Below are 19,930 nucleotides of genomic sequence, written 5' to 3'. Positions count from 1 at the left end.
CATCATATGAGGAGACAATGACGAAAGAGGACGTTATCACATTCGTGTGACATATGACGTTTATAGGCAGCAATGGTTTGTCGTTCTACTAAATCTGCTGGTTTTGCTGATATTCTTAAGACTTGTTTAAAATAGCTTGTCAAATGGAATGGAAGAGCGCAACAAGTGTACCTGTGTTAACTTGATTTTTCTTTTTCTGTAGAGGGTAATTCTTAGTGTGTCATGGCGCACGACAACACACACACACACACACACACACACACACACACACACACACACACACACACACACACACACACACAAAGAAACACACACACACACAAAGAAACACACACACACAAAGAAACACACACACACACACAGAAACACACACACGCAAAGAAACACACACACACACACACACAACCACCAACCCATCCACGCACACAAACACACACACACACACATACCCCACACACACACACACTTACACCAATCTGCACACACACACACTACTTACCATATCCCTTGCAGCAAGGATGCTGGGTAAAATTGCACATGACGGTGTAGTTGAATGTGGTGCAGATGTCGTTGTAGAGGTAGTTGGTGTACATCTCCATGAAGCTGCGGGCCATGCAGTGGTTAGGGAAGAGGGCCAGGAAGACCCAGTTCAGGGTCTGCCCAAGGTCATTCACGTCCGGGATCAGTTCCATCACGAACACTGTTGTCATGGTGATCAGACCTGCACAATAACCGTTACTTCAGTAGGAGGATCTTGACTGTGATGTTGTCAAGGCAAGGGAAGGCAAGTCAATGGTTTATTTTACAAAACCCAACGGGGGAACATGAATATTAGATAAAACAAAACTTAAAAAGGGAAGCTCAAAGAAAGTAGTATTGGAAGGCAGAAGGATATCACGAGATGTCCCCCCCCCCCCCCCCCCCGCATCCCTCTCTTCCAGTGTCAGGAGCCTGTGTCTTAAAAGTACATCCATCTATCCACACATTGAATCCAGACAACTATCCATCCATCCCTTGAAGACACCAAGTGCTGCAAGTCTGTCAATCTGTTTATTCACAAATAACACCCTTGAAGGTCCATCCATCCATATCATCCACTCTTCTACTCCCACTTCGACCTCCCCCCTCCACCACCCCTCTCCACTTATCCAATCCATCCAAACTGACCACTGACGATGTTGAAGACGATGATGACCACCACGTCGGTTGGCGGGGAGCTGAAGATCCATCTGTCTATTAACAAATCTCAACCTTGAAGGTCAATCCATTCATATCATCCACTCTTCTACCCACACATCAATCCCCTATATCCCCCCCCCCCCCCCATCCAATCCACCCAAACTGACCACTGAAGATGTTGAAGACGATGATGACCACCATGCCGGTGGGCGGGAAGCTGAAGATCCATCCATCCATATCATCCACTCTTCTACCCACACATCAACCCCCTCTCCCTCCTACCTCCCATCCATCCATCCACTCACTCATCCAATCCACCCGAACTGACCACTGAAGGTGTTGAAGACGATGATGACCACCATGCCGGTGGGAGGGGACCCACACATCAACCCCCTCCCTCCTCTCCACCAATCTCCTCCCGCCCCCCCTCCCCCACCGCCACCCATCCCTCCATCCACCCAAACTGACCACTGAAGATGTTGAAGACGATGATGACCACCATGCCGGTGGGCGGCGAGCTGAAGAGGAAGTGCACCAGGTAAATGAAGGGCAGGATGGCCCAGCCGAACATCACCAGTAGCAAGGTCACGATCCCCAGGCGGCCGTCACCCACGTAGGCCTCCGTGCCGTAGACCGCAAAGACCACCAGCAGCAGCAGCGATGGCAGCAGGTAGTTGATGTAGTCCCAGATGAGGTTGCCCATCCAGAACACCACGGGGCCTATACCGCTCACCACCTGTACAAGTGTGTGTTTAAGATTTGATTTTTTTTCTCTCTAAAAAATAGATTGCTTACGATCCAAATTTCAGAATTTAAAAAAAAAATAGAAAGGGAGGTCATTGGAACGTTTATTATTGACAAAACATTGTAACGTTTATTATTGACAAAACATTGTAACGTTTATTATTGACAAAACATTGTAACGTTTATTATTGACAAAACATTGTAACGTTGATTATTGACAAAACATTGGAACGTTGATTATTGACAAAACATTGGAACGTTGATTATTGACAAAACATTGGAACGTTTATTATTGACAAAACATTGGAACGTTGATTATTGACAAAACATTGGAACGTTGATTATTGACAAAACATTGGAACGTTGATTATTGACAAAACATTGTAACGTTGATTATTGACAAAACATTGGAACGTTGATTATTGACAAAACATTGGAACGTTGATTATTGACAAAACATTGGAACGTTGATTATTGACAAAACATTGGAACGTTGATTATTGACAAAACATTGGAACGTTTATTATTGACAAAACATTGGAACGTTGATTATAACATTGGAACGTTGATTATTGACAAAACATTGGAACGTTGATTATTGACAAAACATTGCAACGTTGATTATTGACAAAACATTGGAACGTTGATTATTGACAAAACATTGGAACGTTGATTATTGACAAAAAATTGTAACGTTTTGATTGGTCAATAATCAACGTTCCAATTGCCTACCGTTCTTGTTTTTTGATTCATTTAAGAATTTGGCTTAAGTAAGCTTTTGGGGAGTGAAGGGCATAGTTATATCATGGATTAGTTCTGCAAGAGAGATGGAGAGAGAGGATGCAGGCGTGTGTGTCGCGGGAAGGTAAATGCAGAGGGATATAAATCAGTTCCCTAGCAAAATTGGTATGACACCACCGATTGCACACAGACAGACAAACAGGAAGATAGGAAGACAGACAGACACACACACAGACACACAGACACACACACAGACAAACACACACACACAAACACACACACACAGAGCCATGCCCCTCCCCCCTCCACCCCCCACCCCCCACCATCCCAGACAAACCCCCCATCCTCCAGATCTCCGCACTCCCACCCCTTTAGCTTTGGTACCACCACCCAAAAAAACCAAAAAAAACCCACCGAAACCAACACACGAACACAAAACAACAACAACAACAACAACAACAACAACAACAACAACAACAACAACAACAACAACAACAACAACAACATAAAACTTCCCCCAGCACCAAACTCACCTGCATATGCTTGGCCCCACTAGTTCGCTCTTTGATCAGGAAGTAGATAAAGGACGTGGTGAGAAAAGCCATGCCAATAGAAATGCAGAAGCCAACACTGAACCCCGTGCCCAGGGCCAGAAGCTGGTTCCGCTCCGCCTGCGCATCTTCGTTCTTGGGGAAAGGGTTCACCCCCATTGCCATGGAAACGCTTTTGTTGCTGACGGCGTGCTTGGCCAGGGCGTTGAGCATGAACGACAGTGAGATGGGTTCGGCATGGTACGTTTGGCCGTTGTACCATGCTCTCGCCTGGTCAGAGGAATTTCGTTATTACAGTAAGCGAACAAAATACAAGTCGCGTAAGGCGAAATTACTACATTTAGTCAAGCTGTGGAACTCACAGAATGAAACTGAACGCACTGCATTTTTTCCCAATGACCGTAGTCCGCCGCTTGTGCATAACGGAGTGAAACTGACGAGCCTGTTCAGCGGGGTAGTGGTTTCGCTGTGCTGCATAGCACGCTTTTCTGTACCTCTCTTCGTTTTAACTTTGTGAGCGTGTTTTTAATCCAAACATATCATATCTATATGTTTTTGGAATCAGGAACCGACAAGGAATAAGATGAAAATGTTTTTAAATCGATTTCGGAAATTTAATTTTGATCATAATTTTTATATTTTTAATTTTCAGAGCTTGTTTTTAATCCAAATATAACATATTTATATGTTTTTGGAATCAGAAAATGACGAAGAATAAGATGAAATTGTTTTTGGATCGTTTAATAATTTTGTTGTTGTTACAAGTTTCCGATTTTTAATGACCAAACTCACTCATTAGTTTTTAAGCCACCAAGCTGAAATGCAATACCAAACCCCGGCCTTCGTCGAAGATTGCTTTGCCAAAATTTCAATCAATTTGATTGAAAAATGAGGGTGTGACAGTGCCGCCTCAACTTTTACAAAAAGCCGGATATGACGTCATCAAAGGTATTTATCGAAAAAAAGAAAAAAACATTCGGGGATATCATACCCAGGAACTCTCATGTCAAATTTCATAAAGATCGGTCCAGTAGTTTGGTCTGAATCGCTCTACACACACACACGCACAGACAGACACACACACACACACACACACACATACACCACGACCCTCGTCTCGATTCCCCCTCTATGTTAAAACATTTAGTCAAAACTTGACTAAATGTAACAATAAAAACAAGTCGCGTAAGGCGAAAATACAACATTTAGTCAAGTAGCTGTCGAACTCACAGAATGAAACTGAACGCAATGCAACGCAGCAAGACCGTATACTCGTAGCATCGTCAGTCCACCGCTCATGGCAAAGGCAGTGAAATTGACAAGAAGAGCGGGGTAGTAGTTGCGCTGAGAAGGATAGCACGCTTTTCTGTACCTCTCTTCGTTTTAACTTTCTGAACGTGTTTTCAATCCAAACATATCATATCTATATGTTTTTGGAATCAGGAACCGACAAGGAATAAGATGAAAGTGTTTTTAAATTGATTTCGAAAATTTAATTTTGATCATAATTTTTATAGTTTTAATTTTCAGAGCTTGTTTTTTAATCCAAATATAACATATTTATATGTTTTTGGAATGAGAAAATGATGGAGAATAAGATGAACGTAAATTTGGATCGTTTTATAAAAAAAATATTCTTTTTACAATTTTCAGATTTTTAATGACCAAAGTCATTAATTAATTTTTAAGCCACCAAGCTGAAATGCAATACCGAAGTCCGGGCTTCGTCGGAGATTACTTGACCAAAATGTCAACCAATTTGGTTGAAAAATGAGAGCGTGACAGTGCCGCCTCAACTTTCACGAAAAGCCTGATATGACGTCATCAAAGACATTTATCAAAAAAATGAAAAAAACGTGTGAGGATATCATACCCAGGAACTCTCATGTCAAATTTCATAAAGATCGGTCCAGTAGTTTAGTCTGAATCGCTCTACACACACACACACACACACAGACAGACAGACACACATACACCACGACCCTCGTCTCGATTCCCCCCTCTATGTTAAAACATTTAGTCAAAACTTGACTAAATGTAACAATAAAAACAAACAAGAGAACTAAAAACTAATTAAAACAACAAGAGAACAAGAATTTGACGTGCCCTAAAAACCATTGGTAATTACTCCTTAGTATGTGCATGTAAGCACTCGTGCATTGCATTCCTCACAATGCGAACAGTTTCTAGAATAACAACAACAGTGTCATTTAGAGTCGGTGTCACATCAAAGAGCCTATATTTTCTGGGGTACACCCTCTTCAAAATGGCTCAAAGAAAGTAGTATTGGAAGGCAGAAGGATATCACGAGATATCCCCCCCCCCCCCCCCCCATCCCTCTCTTCCAGTTTCAGGAGCCTGTGTCTTAAAAGTACACCCATGAATTCATCCATCTATCCACACATTGAATCCAGACAACTATCCATCCATCTATCCACACATTGAATCCAGACAACTATCCATCCATCCCTTGAAGTTACCAAGTGCTGCAAGTCTGTCAATCTGTTTATTCACAAACACAAATCTGTCTGGCTTTTCACTTGGACACCCACTTAAAGGCACAGTAAGCCTCCCGTAAACCATCACAGATACTCTCAGGCATTTACACACAGTACAAACACCCTTCCATTTAAACGCTCACCAAACGGGAACATCCCAGGTGCCCTGCGTAAAGAGCGAGCAATTTTCAAAGAATTTATTTTTGCGTGGTTTATCTTACCCCTGAGCCATCGTGAACCCGTGTGATCCAGTTTCCCTTTTACACAATGCAGTCGTCAGTTTGTAATTTGAATGCGGCTCGCTGTGAGCTTATCTGCAATAGCACGTTATTATGTACCTCTGACTTTTCACGAAACAAACGAATGTGGTTCATAAGAACTCGAGCGATGGCTTTTGACTGCCTATAAACCGTCGTCTGCTACGAAAACCACGACCTTGCGTGACCCTGCTTCCGGGCTTTTTTTTTCAAACTTTCAAAACTTCGCTGATCTTGTCTTGATGAAAAAATAATTCTTTTATGATTTAAGAATGTTTGTGTAACAAGCTGTCAATTTATTATTTAGATTTTAAAAGTTAGGTCTAGCGCCAAAATGCACAATCATCGCTCCACGGCTATCTATTGCTAGTTGAAGGGAAGTAACTCATTTTTGACCTGAGTTCAGGATGGGTCCGATTGAGATGGTCTCAATCCGAAAAATTAATTCTTTGAAAATTGCTCGCTCTTTACGTAGGGTACCTAGGATGTTCCCGTTCGGTGAGTGTTCAAATGGAAGGGTGTGTGTACTGTGTGTAAAAGCCTGACAATATCTGTGATGGTTTACGGGAGGCGTACTGTGCCTTTAATATGCAGAGTGTCTTTCTGCTGAATAAATTATGTAACAAACACTCATGGAAAAGACGGTACAAACTCATTACCTCCATAGAGCTATTAAACTCTGCCCCGACAATGACCCGTTTGTTGTAGGTGTTGGTCCCCAAGCTTTCAGCCGTGCCCACAAGGTAATCATCCATGGATCTCTGCGTGACGTCCACCTTGGGCAGGCTGTGGCTGCTGTCAAACTGGTCGTGGTACATCTTGGCCACCGCGTTACTCGTCGCATTTGGACTGAAAACAGACATGTGGCACTGATAAGGCCTGGCGCTCACCTGTGTAACTTCAGCAGGACAGACGACGCCCTGCAGATTATCCCAGCCCGATACACGTTGCGTGAAAGGAAAACAGGCCAAGTACTCGTCATAGTCCCTATCGCAGCATCAATAATATGCAGTGCGTCGTCTGTGCCGCTGAAACTGCGCAGGTATATTCTGCCCTTAATGAATGTGTTTAAGACGGGCGCAATGGCCTAGGGGATAAGACACCTTCCAGGCGGAAGGTTGATTGTTCGAATACCGGCCGCGCCTGGTGGGTTAAGAGTGGAGTTTTTTCCCCCTCGATCTGCTAGGTCAACTGATGTGCAGACCTGCTAGTGCCTGATCCGCATTAGTGTGTACACGCAAGCACAAGACCAAGTTAGTTAGTTAGTTAATTGTTGCTTTTTGGGTCGAGCGGACCATATAGGCCAAATCAGGACCCCAAGACCAAGTGCGCATGGAAAAGATCATGTAATCTAAGTCAGAGTTCGGTGGGTTATAGAAACACGATAATACCCAGCACGCTCTCCTCGAAAGCGACCTACGGCTGCCTAAATAGCGGGGTAAAAACGGCCAGACACGTAACAAAATGGGTGTTTCGTCCAATGAACGTAAAAGAAGAAAGAATGTGTGCGCAATTTGGGCAAGAAATTCTTTGAGTATGTTTCACATTATCTGAGAAACAAAGTGACTAAAGCTCTCTAGACGCATACGACATGTGCAACAACAGACATGTGCAACAACAGACATATGCAACAACAGACATGTGCAACAACAGACATATGCAACAACAGACAGGTGCAACAACAGACATATGCAACAACAGACATGTGCAACAACAGACATATGCAACAACAGACATATGCAACAACAGACATGTGCAACAACAGACATATGCAACAACAGACATATGCAACAACAGACATGTGCAACAACAGACATATGCAACAACAGACATATGCAACAACAGACATATGCAACAACAGACATATGCAACAACAGACATATGCAACAACAGACATATGCAACAACAGACATGTGCAACAACAGACATGTGCAACAACAGACATATGCAACAACAGACATGTGCAACAACAGACATATGCAACAACAGACATATGCAACAACAGACATGTGCAACAACAGACATGTGCAACAACAGACATATGCAGAACCAAGCTCTTGGCATCTGAGAGAATAACGAGCATTGAAATGAACAAACGACTTTGATTCTAAGTTTTTATTTTTCACATTATTTTCATGACACCGACTGTTGGCGCTCAGGCACAGAAGGTTCTGAACACTTCCATTAGCAGTAGATGAGAAATGATCCTTCAACAATCATCTGACGACCATTTATATCAGACAGCACGGGCCAAGACAATTAGCACAGATTATTGAACAGACACCCCTCACCACCCGCCCCCCCCCCCCTTCCAAACAAACAAAACATTCCATCAATGCAAGTTATCTAGCCTACTCGCAAAGACCCTTTATATTACTAAACAAACATACCAGGCATCAAATAATTGCCGAGTGTCTTTAAACCCCAACTCACATAGATCCGTTACTGTAGGGAATGGTGGTGCCCCCGAACGGATTAAGGTTGAAGGCTAGCGCAGGTTCTGTCACGGATTGGGGGCGTGCTTTGTCCACGGCCAGAGCAACAATGGTAAAGACGACAGGCAGGAGGAGCTGAACCAGCGTGATGACTCGGTTCCGCCAGAAATGGATGGCCTTCTTCACCAGCACGCCACGGAGGCGAGAGAGCTGCAAGGGCAGTCCGCTCAACTTGTCGTAACCCCGTGAGAACGCTGCAAAAGAGAAGAAAAAGAGATGGGTGAAGGCAGTCCGCTCAACTTGTCGTAACCCCGTGAGAACGCTGCAAAAGAGAAGATAAAGAGATGGATGAATTGAAGGTCTGATTAGTTACACTGCAAAGAAAGATTATACGATGAATGGCTTTCTTCACCAGCACGCCACGAAGACGGGAGAACTGCAAGGGCAGTCCGCTCAACTTGTCGTAACCCCGTGAGAACGCTGCAAAAGAGAAGATGGATGAATTTAAGATCTGATTAGTAACACTGCAAAGGAAGATTATAGGATGAATGATGACAAGTTTGGCTTTCTTCGCGCGAAGGCAGGATAGCCGCAAGGACAGTCTGTGGGGCTTGAGAACAGCGGAGAATGTTGCTAAATGAAGACAAAGAGGAAGATGAACTGAAGGCCTGGTTAGTAACATTGCAAATTATTATTATGCTTTATCGTCTCTTAAACCGGCACGGTTGGCCTAGTGGTAAGGCGTCCGCCCCGTGATCGGGAGGTCGTGGGTTCGAACCCCGGCCGGGTCATACCTAAGACTTTAAAATTGGCAATCTAGTGGCTGCTCCGCCTGGCGTCTGGCATTATGGGGTTAGTGCTAGGACTGGTTGGTCCGGTGTCAGAATGATGTGACTGGGTGAGACATGAAGCCTGTGCTGCGACTTCTATCTTGTGTGTGGCGCACGTTAAATGTCAAAGCAGCACCGCCCTGATATGGCCCTCCGTGGTCGGCTGGGCGTTAAGCAAACAAACAAACAAACAAACAAACAAACAAACAAACAAATCGTCTCTTAAGCAGTTAGTGCTATTCGAGACTGCATTGCAAAGGAAGATCATATGATGAATGGTGACAAGTTTGACTATCTTTTACGCGAAGGCGGAACAGGCGGGTCTGAGGCCCCCAGAGAACGTTGCTAAAGGAAGGCATAGAGGCAGCTCTGAGTACCACTCGCTGTTACTGAATGGAAAGATCGCCATACAGTTCTGAGACATCCTGCTTGCTGGCTCGCGCGCAGAGAAAAGTTTTCCCTCTTTATCTTCACTCTCGCTTGCTGCAAAATCCCTCACGCGGAGGTTTTTTTAGACAGGCCAGGCACTGGTTTTCCCTTGACTGCATAGGATACGTGATACAATGTTTGTCATTCTTCGAGGAGGAAAATAAGTAGAGGAAAATGGAGGATGAGGGGGAGAAGAGTACACAGATAACAAACAAACAAACAAAAAGTATTTTGACAGGCAGAAGAACAAGGCGAAGATAAGAAGAAGAATGAATGAATGAAACATACCAAGAACGTCCAAGGCGGCTCCTTCTGTGGCAACACCCATGGACTGCATTCTGGACTGTTCTCCGTTCTGCACTCCGTTCTGCACCCCGTTTGTCCCGTTCGTCACCAGTTTCTCTTGGTCAAAGGCATCGTTGACAATGCCCTCCAGCTTCACCACTTTGTCATCCTCCTCCGTTGACGCACTCTCTCCTACCCTGAATGACGTAAATGTGAGAGGTTAAAGGTGGTCCTTAATTGATCCCGAAGTCGACTTCGTGAAGACTACGTGAAGTCTGTTTACCGAAAACTCAGTGCTAAAGCTCCGTGCGGCCAGCTTCGCGAAGTCTTTTTTTTTTACCGAAAACTCAGTGCTAAAGCTCCGTGAGGCCAGCTTCGCGAAGTCTTTTGTTTTTACCGAAAACTCAGTGCTAAAGCTCCGTGAGGCCAGCTTCGCGAAGTCTTTTTTTTTACCGAAAACTCAGTGCGAAAGCTCCGTGCGGCCAGCTTCGCGAAGTCTTTTTTTTTACCGAAAACTCAGTGCTAAAGCTCCGTGCGGCCAGCTTCGCGAAGTCTTTTTTTTTTACCGAAAACTCAGTGCTAAAGCTCCGTGCGGCCAGCCTCGCGAAGTCTTTTTACCGAAAATTCAGTGCTAAAGCTCCGTGCGGCCAGCCTCGCGAAGTCTTTTTACCGAAAACTCAGTGCTAAAGCTCCGTGCGGCCAGCTTCGCGAAGTCTTTTTACCGAAAACTCAGTGCTAAAGCTCCGTGCGGCCAGCTTCGCGAAGTCTTTTTACCGAAAACTCAGTGCTAAAGCTCCGTGCGGCCAGCTTTGCGAAGTATACTTCGCGTAGTCGACTTGGCCCAGTTAAGGACAGGCCTAACTCCGACGTCAGTGGGTTTGTGAGGGTCATGTCCTACTTGGCGTAACGGGTAATTGCATATGGGTAGATTTGAGCGATGTAAAGGTGATATCAGTCCATTACCTATCATTGGACGATCATGGAATCTTTCCATTACACCACACAAAACACAAATTTGAAATCAGATTATTCATCACTTCTAGATGTTCCATGCTCTTCTGCCTGTCCAAAACCGATACGTGTGGTGTTTATGTGCGCACTCGTTGCGCATTGAGAGCGCTAGCTCATGTTCATAAACCTGAAAGTGTCAGTGTATGGTCAGTGTTGGCTTTTATGCCTTGCATGTGATATCATCCTCATATCCTTACGATCGATTTACCTGTAGATGCAAAAAGTAAACCAAAAAACAAACAAAAACAAAAAACACACACAAAAAAACAACAACAACAAGAACAACAAAAACAACAACAACAACAACAACAACAACAACAACAACAACAACAACAACAACAACAACAACAACAACAAGACTTTGCTCTTTACTAAACATTCACCCGGGGAAACTGAAAAACACACTAACTTTTATCCTCAGAACTTCACAAGGAAATGACTCGAAAACGACAAAAGCACAAACCACTTCTAACAGCTACACAATTCTCACAAAGACTTACTTCAAGAAGACCTCCTCCATGGTAGTAGCAGTGGCTCCGAAGTTGACGATGCCGAGGTCTTCTTTCTGGTTCTCAAGGTCCCGCAGAAGGTCAGCGAAGCGAGCCGACTGGTCGTCTGGCAGGAGGTAGGAGATCTCAGCGTTGATCTCTGCCTCAAACTGCGCGGTAGGGATGGCGGATTGGATCAACTCGGTCAACCTGGACACCTTGCAGTCCGGGGTCTTGACGATCACCAGGTGGTAGCCCGCACCTGGGGGTAGACAAGTTGAAGATGGTGATAAGTTTAAGTGTAGGTATCGTTCAAAACACGTACATTTAGAAAGCTACTGTCCAAGTTATTTTCCAAAAATAGCGGAGATACATGTATCGACGACAATGAATGTGGCATCTTAAAGCGCCAGTATGTCTCAAATGGTTTACCTTAAAAACGATTTAAATCTTCTAATGAAAAAAGCAGTTCTAACCTTATGGAAAACACTTTCAATAGCATTTAATAGCATTACTACAAGTTTAGCTCGCGTAAACCACACACCAGAGTTCGTGGTTTATCTAATCCCTGAGCCATCGTGAACCCGTGTGATCCACTTTCCTTTTTTTTTCTTCAATGTAGTCGTCAGTTTGTGATTTCAATGCGACTGGATGTATCTGCAATAGCACGTTATTGTGTACCTCTGATTCTAAAACGCAACAAACGGCTGCCGGTCACACAAACTTGTCGGCGGCGGCTGGTTTCAAAGAACACGACATTTTGCGACTCTGCTTCCGGCCTATCTTTTTAAAACGTTCAAAACTTCGAATTGTAGGCCTACTGATCTTGTCTAGATGAAAAAAGAAATCTTTTATGATTTAAAAATGTTTGTGTTACAGGCTGTCAATTTATTTAGATTTTAAAAGTTAGTTCTAGCACCAAAACGAGGCGCCTGATTGTAAAACAGACGGTCCACGAAAATGAATTCTTTGAAAATGTCTCACCCTCGACGGAAAGCAGCCAGGATGTTCCCGTTCGGTGAGCGTTCAAATGGAAGGGTGTTTGTACTGTGTGTAAAAACCTGACTGTATCTGTGATGGTTTACGGAGGCATACTGTGCCTTTAAACTGACTTCTGCAGTATCGTTTAAAGTGCTCAACAGATCATGAAGTGACACCGACCATCCCTACACTTGGACACATACCACAAATCAACATCCTGACTGATTCGTATGCAGGGCGGTCATTTATTTAAAACATTATTTCTCAGAACAGTGTTCATGAAGAAATTAAATCAAGACTCACCATATAATTTCTTGAGAAACATGGCTGTTCTGCAACACCTGACCACACCCTCATATTTCTCAGAACATATATTGTCCATTAAGAAGTGATCGAATTCAAAACTCACCATAGAGTTTCTTGAGAAACATGGAGGTTCCGCAACACTTGACCACACCCTCAGCCATGATGGCGATGCGGTCACCCAGCAGGTCAGCCTCGTCCATGAAGTGAGTGGTCAGCAGCATGGTGCGGCCGGCACGGTGACGCTGCAGCACGTCCCAGATCTGTCTGCGTGCTGCAGGGTCCATGCCTGACGACGGTTCGTCCAGCACCACGATCTGAGAATGAAAGGGAGGAGTTTGTCAGTATAGTGCCACTATACTACAGCCCACTTTGTCAACATCACGGGCCAACGGATATAGACACAACCATCATCGAACGCTGAAGAAGAACTACCACTACTACTACCACTGCTACTTCTACTACCGATATTTCTATGGCGTATATTCTGTTATAGTTGTAGTTGCCTTAAAATGCTGAGAAACAAAATAAGCATGGTAGAACGTTTAGGAACACCACACGTGGTAAAATCAGGTATTTAAAGGGGATGGGGATTCTGTGAGATATGTCTATTCGCATCTTTTCTAAGATTCATCCATCCATCCATCAATCCATCTATCAGCTGGTCATCCAACCATCAGCTGGCCTTCAATCCATCCATCAATCCATCCATCCATCCATCCATCCATCAGCTCGTCATCAATCCATCAGCTGGCCTTCAATTCATCCATCCATCAGAAACCCACCCATTCCGTAACCCATCTAGATAACCCTGCATCCATTCATCCCGCCAACCAGCCGTCCAGCCAGCCAGCCGTCCAGTCAGCCAGTCATGAAACAATCTACTGATTTATTTCTTGTCCACCTCCCTTTGTTGGCTCACCTTAGAACCATTGATGAGAGCGATGCCAACTGAGAGTTTCCTTTTCTGGCCTCCGGACAAAGTTCTGGCCGGAGAATTCCGTTTCTGTTCCAGTCCCACTTCCCTGATCATTGTGTCCACTTCCTCTTTGACACGCTTGGCTGGGCAACCCTTCAGCTGTAAAGAACAAGAAAGAAAGAAACTTGTCAAGAAGTATGCATGTTTACACCCGAAGGACAACAAAGGAAAGACAAAAACCTAAGAACACCTAACTGACATCGTTCAGTTAACGCCATCACTTTCAGTCATGGGGCGAACCTTAGCAAAGAAGGTGAGATGTTCCTCCACGCTGAGGGTACCGAAGAGAATGTTGTGCTGAGGACAAAGACCCAGGCTCTCCCTCACACTGTCGATGTCGGTACGGATGTCCTTCTCGTTGATGTAAGCCGTTCCGGACGTCGGAGGAATAAAGCCTGAAAAACATTTAGATCATCATGTGGACAAAGAAGCCTGATTTCAAGCATCTCATTAGGGGTAACAATAATTTCATTTAAAATGTCTCCTCAAATGAAGAGCTGACAAACTCTCTGTTCCAAAGATCTATGTAGTCTGGTTTCTCGTAATTTCTGGCATTGATAGATAATAGCTTCACTTCACACTTTTAAAAATGCATACGGCATGGACCCATGCCAAGTGACTCACTTCAATTTACCTAAAAAAAATAAAATAAAAAAAAGTAAACAGATTTAAATCAACTTTGAACAGTTTCAGTAATAATTCATAAGTAACAAGATTTTTTCTGTGACATTAATCATGGTTCTATTGGCTGTTTTGGCTGTGAAAGTCTGCATCCGAGTTACCTGTAAGCATGGACATCGTGGTTGTCTTCCCTGCACCGTTGTGTCCAAGCAAGACAGTTATCTGCCCTTCGTACATCGTCAGCGACAAGTTGTCCACCGCTACCTTGTTCTTCCCATACACCTGTGGACAGAGAACAATTAAAACATTTGAGATGTGAAGCAGGTAAAGAAACAAACCTGGGAAAATGAACTCTATTTCTGTATAATATTTTGAAAAAGAAAAAAAAAGTCATTTCAAATTATTTTGATTTATTTCATTCTTGCTTTCTTTTAAAAATAAGTTTATTTTAACAAAGGTTACAATCATGATATGTATACAAAGTTCACAGAAACAGCAACAAGCTAGAAGCTTATAGTGGTGTTCCTGCATGACAGTACAACATAAGGCGGTAACGGCTGAACAATTTGTCTCATTCTTGTTTTCATGCCTTTCTTTTGCCACAGAGCAAGCTTCTTGTTTAAGCAGAACAGTTAGCGATAAGCTATGCTGAAAGCCTTTAGAAGCATTGGTCAAAATTATGTCTTAGCGTAGTGTAGTGAAACACGCTTAAAAGTTTGATCCAAATCATCTGTGATCTTTGACAAATTTAGAGCTGGATATCATTATTTGCAAAAAGTGCAGAATATCAAGTGCTGGTACACTTTAGAAAAAAAGGGACAATTAAGCCACCTGCAATGAAGGGTCATGCAGCTTCTGCTGGTCCCGAAGGTAGCCCTTCATAGCAGGCATCTCTGTATTATACAATACTAGGTAGGCATACTAACAAGCTGTGACAGGGCTAGTAGTCCCCCTCGTCCCAGGCAGCTGCTCTACATTGACGGAGTTGTCTCCCTGCCAAAGAATGAGCTATTTACATTGGGTCGACGTGTTTGGTACCTCAGAAGACAGCACACCCGTGAGATGTGGAGTCGTTGTCTTTGATGGGGTCTCGCTGCTGTTGTCAGCGCGTATGCTCTTGCGAACCTATATAGGCGTACCCATGGCAGTTTTCATAGGGCTCTAAAATTCTCAATCCTGCTTGACTGGCCTTTATTATTTTCCTCCAAAGGTGATTGTTGTACCTTGTGCACTTAGTTACAAAAGGTTAACACGAAGTCTAACCCAAACAACTCACCTTCCGTAGATCGCAGATCCTGATTCCCGCATTGAGCCCCACAGGGTCTCGTTCAAAACGACTCTCATCCCCAATCTTGCCATTCTCGTATTTGTTGATACCGCCTTTCCTTGGTCCACACCAGTAGCTTCTCTGTACACAGAAAGGGACAACACTACTACAATTCAACATTCCCTAATTACGCTGAACACACAAAAAGATAAGGATATTTTTTCAGCCGTGCAACCCATATTTTTAATAGCAGTGTTTTGGTCAGAAACATAATATTATTGCAAATCTGCTTTTCTTCTGCTCAAAAACGAATTGATTGGATTTTAGCAATACATTGTATTTGGGTTCCCTGACCACGTCTACCCTCAAAAAATGATTTTTTCTTGACAGTATGATTGACTTTCAATCGTCAAAACGGTCAATAAAACTGAACAATATTTCTCACGATTTACTTTGTACCGAGTTTCTTTGGAGCGTTGGAGTCTTAGCTAAGAGGGCATACCCTTTCTTTTTTTCTTTGAACCGGGAAGGGTCATTCAGTGGCTAATATAAGACTTCATATAACATAATATGAAGAGGACATTAACATCAAGAACAAGAAGAGCAAGCATAGCATCAACACACAAAAACAACTACCCCCCAAAAAAAACCAACAAAAACACAACACCATTAATAAAAAAAAGAGCATAATTATAAGAGAAAGGGTTGAAGCAGCCTGCATGCAACTAAGGTAACAACAACAACAACAACAACAACAACAACAACAACAACAACAACAGCTACAACAACAACAACAACAGCTACAACAACAACAACAACAACAACAACAACAACAACAACAACAGCTACAACAACAACAACAGCTACAACAACAACAACAGCATCACCACACTCACGGTGAAGCAGAAGTAGAAAGGTTTGGGAACACCAAACTCGCCGGGCCTGACGTTGTCGAGGTACCAGGTGATGATAAGATGGATGACGCTGTCGATGAGCAGCATGATCATGGAATCCAGCAAGGTGAAGTTGTCGTCCACTGACGCTGTCTTGTGGAAGTTGCTCCAACGTGCACCCTCACCTGGAGAGAACGATAAATGGAGGTTAAAAACATGTTCCCTCCTGTGTACACATTTTTTTATTAAAAAATCATGTACGTACACCATCAGGGATTCATCCAGGCTTTAACATGGGATAAGGGCATCCTTCCCCTTGGTCAAGCCCCCCCCCCCCCCCCCCAAACTACAGCCTGGCTGCTTCAGGTGCAGAATAGAACCATTCTATCGAAGCTTGATCGATGTAAATATATATATCAGCTGCCAAGTTCCTCAGACAAAAATCCCAAATTGTGCAATACAAGCAGACAGACTATCCTTACAGTTAATTTGGAATAGGTTTGTTATATGAAGTCTTATATCGTGCGCGTATCTCCAGACTCGGACTCAAGGCGCAGGGATCTATTTATGCCGTGTGAGATGGACTTTTGTTTACACAATACATCACGCATTCACATCGGCCAGCAGATCGCAGCCATTTCGGCGCATATCCTACTTTTCACGGCCTATTATTCCAAGTCACACGGGTATTTTGGTGGACATTTTTTTGTTTATCTATGCCTAACCAATTTTGCCAGGAAAGACCCTTTTGTCAATCGTGGGATCTTTAACGTGCACACCCCAATGTAGTGTACACAAAGGGACCTCGGTTTTTCGTCTCATCCGACAGACTAGCACTTGAACCCACCACCTAGGTTAGGAAAGGGGGGGGGGGGGAGAAAATTGCTAACGCCCTGACCCAGGGTCGAACTCGCAACCTCTCGCTTCCGAGCGCAAGTGCGTTACCACTCGGCCACCCAGTCCGAAGGTTTTAACGTAAATCAAGTCCTGCAAGAATAGGTAATGAAGGATAGACACAAAATGAGATAGAAACAGGCAGAGAGAAATAGAAGGACAGACAGACAGAGACAGAGACGGACAGACAAATATGAGAACATTAAAAGCCTGATTAAAACAAATGAGATAAAAGAAAAAAGATTGAACCTACCTGTTCCCTCATAAAGCCCTATGACATTGGCACCAAAGGCCATGGCTTGGTTGAACAGCAGACATGCCGCCAGTTTTTGTGGTGACGACATCGTGTCGTAACGGGAATTGAGGAAAAAGTTTGGCAGGTAGAACGCAAAGAACATCACCCCACTCACGGCGGCTCCAATGTTGGCTGAAATCAATTAACAAATCGATCAATTATCCAATCAATCAATCAAGCAAGCAACCAAGGAAGCACATTATTTTTGTTTTTGTGAAATGAAGGTATGGTCAGTTGACGCTAAGTTTTTATTAACCATTTTGTTTTGTTTTGAGTTCGGACAGTTCTCTTTTAAGTTACCTTTTAAGGTAAGATCGAATGGTGTCCCACTGATGCAGTTAAAAGATAGATGCTTTGCATGCTTTGAAGAGAGAGAGAGAGAGAGAGAGAGAGAGAGAGAGAGAGAGAGAGAGAGAGAGAGACAGAGAGAGAGAGAGAGAGACAGACAGACAGACAGACAGACAGACAGACAGACAGGGACAGCGACAGAGAGAGGGAAAGAGAGAGTGAGCGAGTGAGAGAGTGAGCAAGAGCGAGCAAGCGAGAGAGAGAGAGAGAGAGAGAGAGAGAGAGAGAGAGAGAGAGAGAGAGAGAGAGAGAGAGAGAGAGAGAGAGAGAGAGAGAGAGAGAGAATGAACAAATGAAAGAGAGAGAGATCGACAGAAAGAAACACGGAATTAAAGAAGGGGATAGGTACAGACTGACTAACAAACACAAAAACATGACGCACGGAGACTGTTAAAAGGAACTCCTCTCCCTTCATATGGCCAACCCATGTTCCCCCCCCCCCCCCCCCCCCCCCATCAGCTCTATACCCCTCCACACAAACCTTTCTGCACAACGGCGCTGATCATGAAGCAGAAAGTGACAATGGAGCAAGCGTAACACAGGAGGAAGACGTAGAAGAGACTGGGGTCGCTGAAGGCCAGCACAGGTCCTGATGCCTTGATGATGTTGATGCCGAACAGCAGGGCGTAGATTGCCATGGCAACCACCAGGTAGATGTAGCAGGTGATGAACCACGACGCCCAATGGGCGGAGGGCATGAGACCCATCAGCTTCATGGACTCCTGAAAGAAGGGGAAAAAAAGTAAAATAAACATGCACATACACACGCACGCATGCTCACATGCATGCACGCACGCACACACACACACGAACACAAGCAAGCAAGCAAGCACGCACACACACACACACACACACACAAACACACACACACACACACACACACACACACACACACACACACACACACACGTCAACTTTTGCAAGTAGACAAAGTACAAACTAAATTGGGAGAATTTGTATATAATTGCTTCAAAAAAACAACAAAAAACAATGAAATCATTTGGTTATTTATCTTCCCGTGTCTGACTTATACACACTACGTTTCATGACAATAAAGTTTATTCGTATTCGTATTCCTATTCGTATTCACACACACACACACGAACACACGCACGCACGCACTCACACAAGCACACACACACACAAGCACAAGCACAAGCACAAGCACACAAGCACACACACACACACACACACGCACACAATTATATATCAATATCTTCTGCTGTCTGCTCGCGTGAACGAAATCCGACACAACAAGCATACAATCAAGCACACACACACACACTTGAACTCAAAACTGATTTTCACAACTCTTACCTTGAGCTTTCTCTCTTTCTCATAGACGATGTTCTTGGTGCTCTGAACGACGGAGAGAATGAAGGAGAGGATGAGGAAGAGAGGCAACTGTTGCTGGATGATCAACACCATGGGATCGCTGACATAAGGCGGGTAGGGCATGCGCTGCATCTTGAGGTCCAAGGTGACGTTCGTACCGTTCTGCCACTCCCCAATGATGGTCTCGGCCAGGAAAGACTGCAGCATCAGCACACCCGATCCCTTGTAGTCTGCAACACAACGTCGATTCTTTGTAACAGGAGACTACTGCGTCACCATTCAAAGCAGACTGTACAGAGTTGTCTGCCGGCGAAGAGCCGCGTGGGCTATTTTTAGCTCGATGTGTTTTCTACGTCGCCGGTGTCACGATTTCATCTTTCGCCTGTGTACATATTTCCCCCTCGACATATACTCAAGACTGAAATGTTGTTTCCTGGTAAAATTAAGAAGTGAAATTATTTATGGACGAAAAGCATGTCAGTTTCTTGCATGTGAACTCACAACCCCCCTCCCCCGCACACACAGAAACACCCCCCCCCCCCCACACACACACAAACCCCCCACAT

The 19,930-nt window shown here is 44.0% G+C and overlaps 1 protein-coding gene across 1 annotated transcript in view; it reads right to left on the bottom strand.

Moving 5' to 3' along the window:
* Positions 1-19,930, bottom strand: part of LOC138964385 (phospholipid-transporting ATPase ABCA3-like) — a 63,209-nt gene that overhangs the window by 13,759 nt on the left and 29,520 nt on the right. The window contains exons 5-20 of the mRNA XM_070336323.1: positions 19,347-19,594; positions 18,511-18,751; positions 17,640-17,813; positions 16,496-16,677; positions 15,609-15,740; positions 14,494-14,614; positions 13,952-14,106; positions 13,655-13,810; positions 12,839-13,049; positions 11,461-11,710; positions 9,953-10,146; positions 8,404-8,659; positions 6,630-6,819; positions 3,198-3,485; positions 1,648-1,915; positions 500-721 (exon numbers count right to left, since the gene is read on the bottom strand). Coding sequence (XP_070192424.1) covers positions 500-721; positions 1,648-1,915; positions 3,198-3,485; positions 6,630-6,819; positions 8,404-8,659; positions 9,953-10,146; positions 11,461-11,710; positions 12,839-13,049; positions 13,655-13,810; positions 13,952-14,106; positions 14,494-14,614; positions 15,609-15,740; positions 16,496-16,677; positions 17,640-17,813; positions 18,511-18,751; positions 19,347-19,594 — 3,288 coding nt within the window. The remainder of the gene's footprint in view (positions 1-499; positions 722-1,647; positions 1,916-3,197; positions 3,486-6,629; positions 6,820-8,403; positions 8,660-9,952; positions 10,147-11,460; positions 11,711-12,838; positions 13,050-13,654; positions 13,811-13,951; positions 14,107-14,493; positions 14,615-15,608; positions 15,741-16,495; positions 16,678-17,639; positions 17,814-18,510; positions 18,752-19,346; positions 19,595-19,930) is intronic.

Source organism: Littorina saxatilis, linkage group LG4, assembly GCF_037325665.1.
Source record: "Littorina saxatilis isolate snail1 linkage group LG4, US_GU_Lsax_2.0, whole genome shotgun sequence".
Taxonomy (NCBI): Eukaryota; Metazoa; Mollusca; class Gastropoda; order Littorinimorpha; family Littorinidae; genus Littorina; species Littorina saxatilis.
Note: the sequence above shows the minus strand (reverse complement) of the source record. Positions and strands in the feature narration are given on the sequence as shown.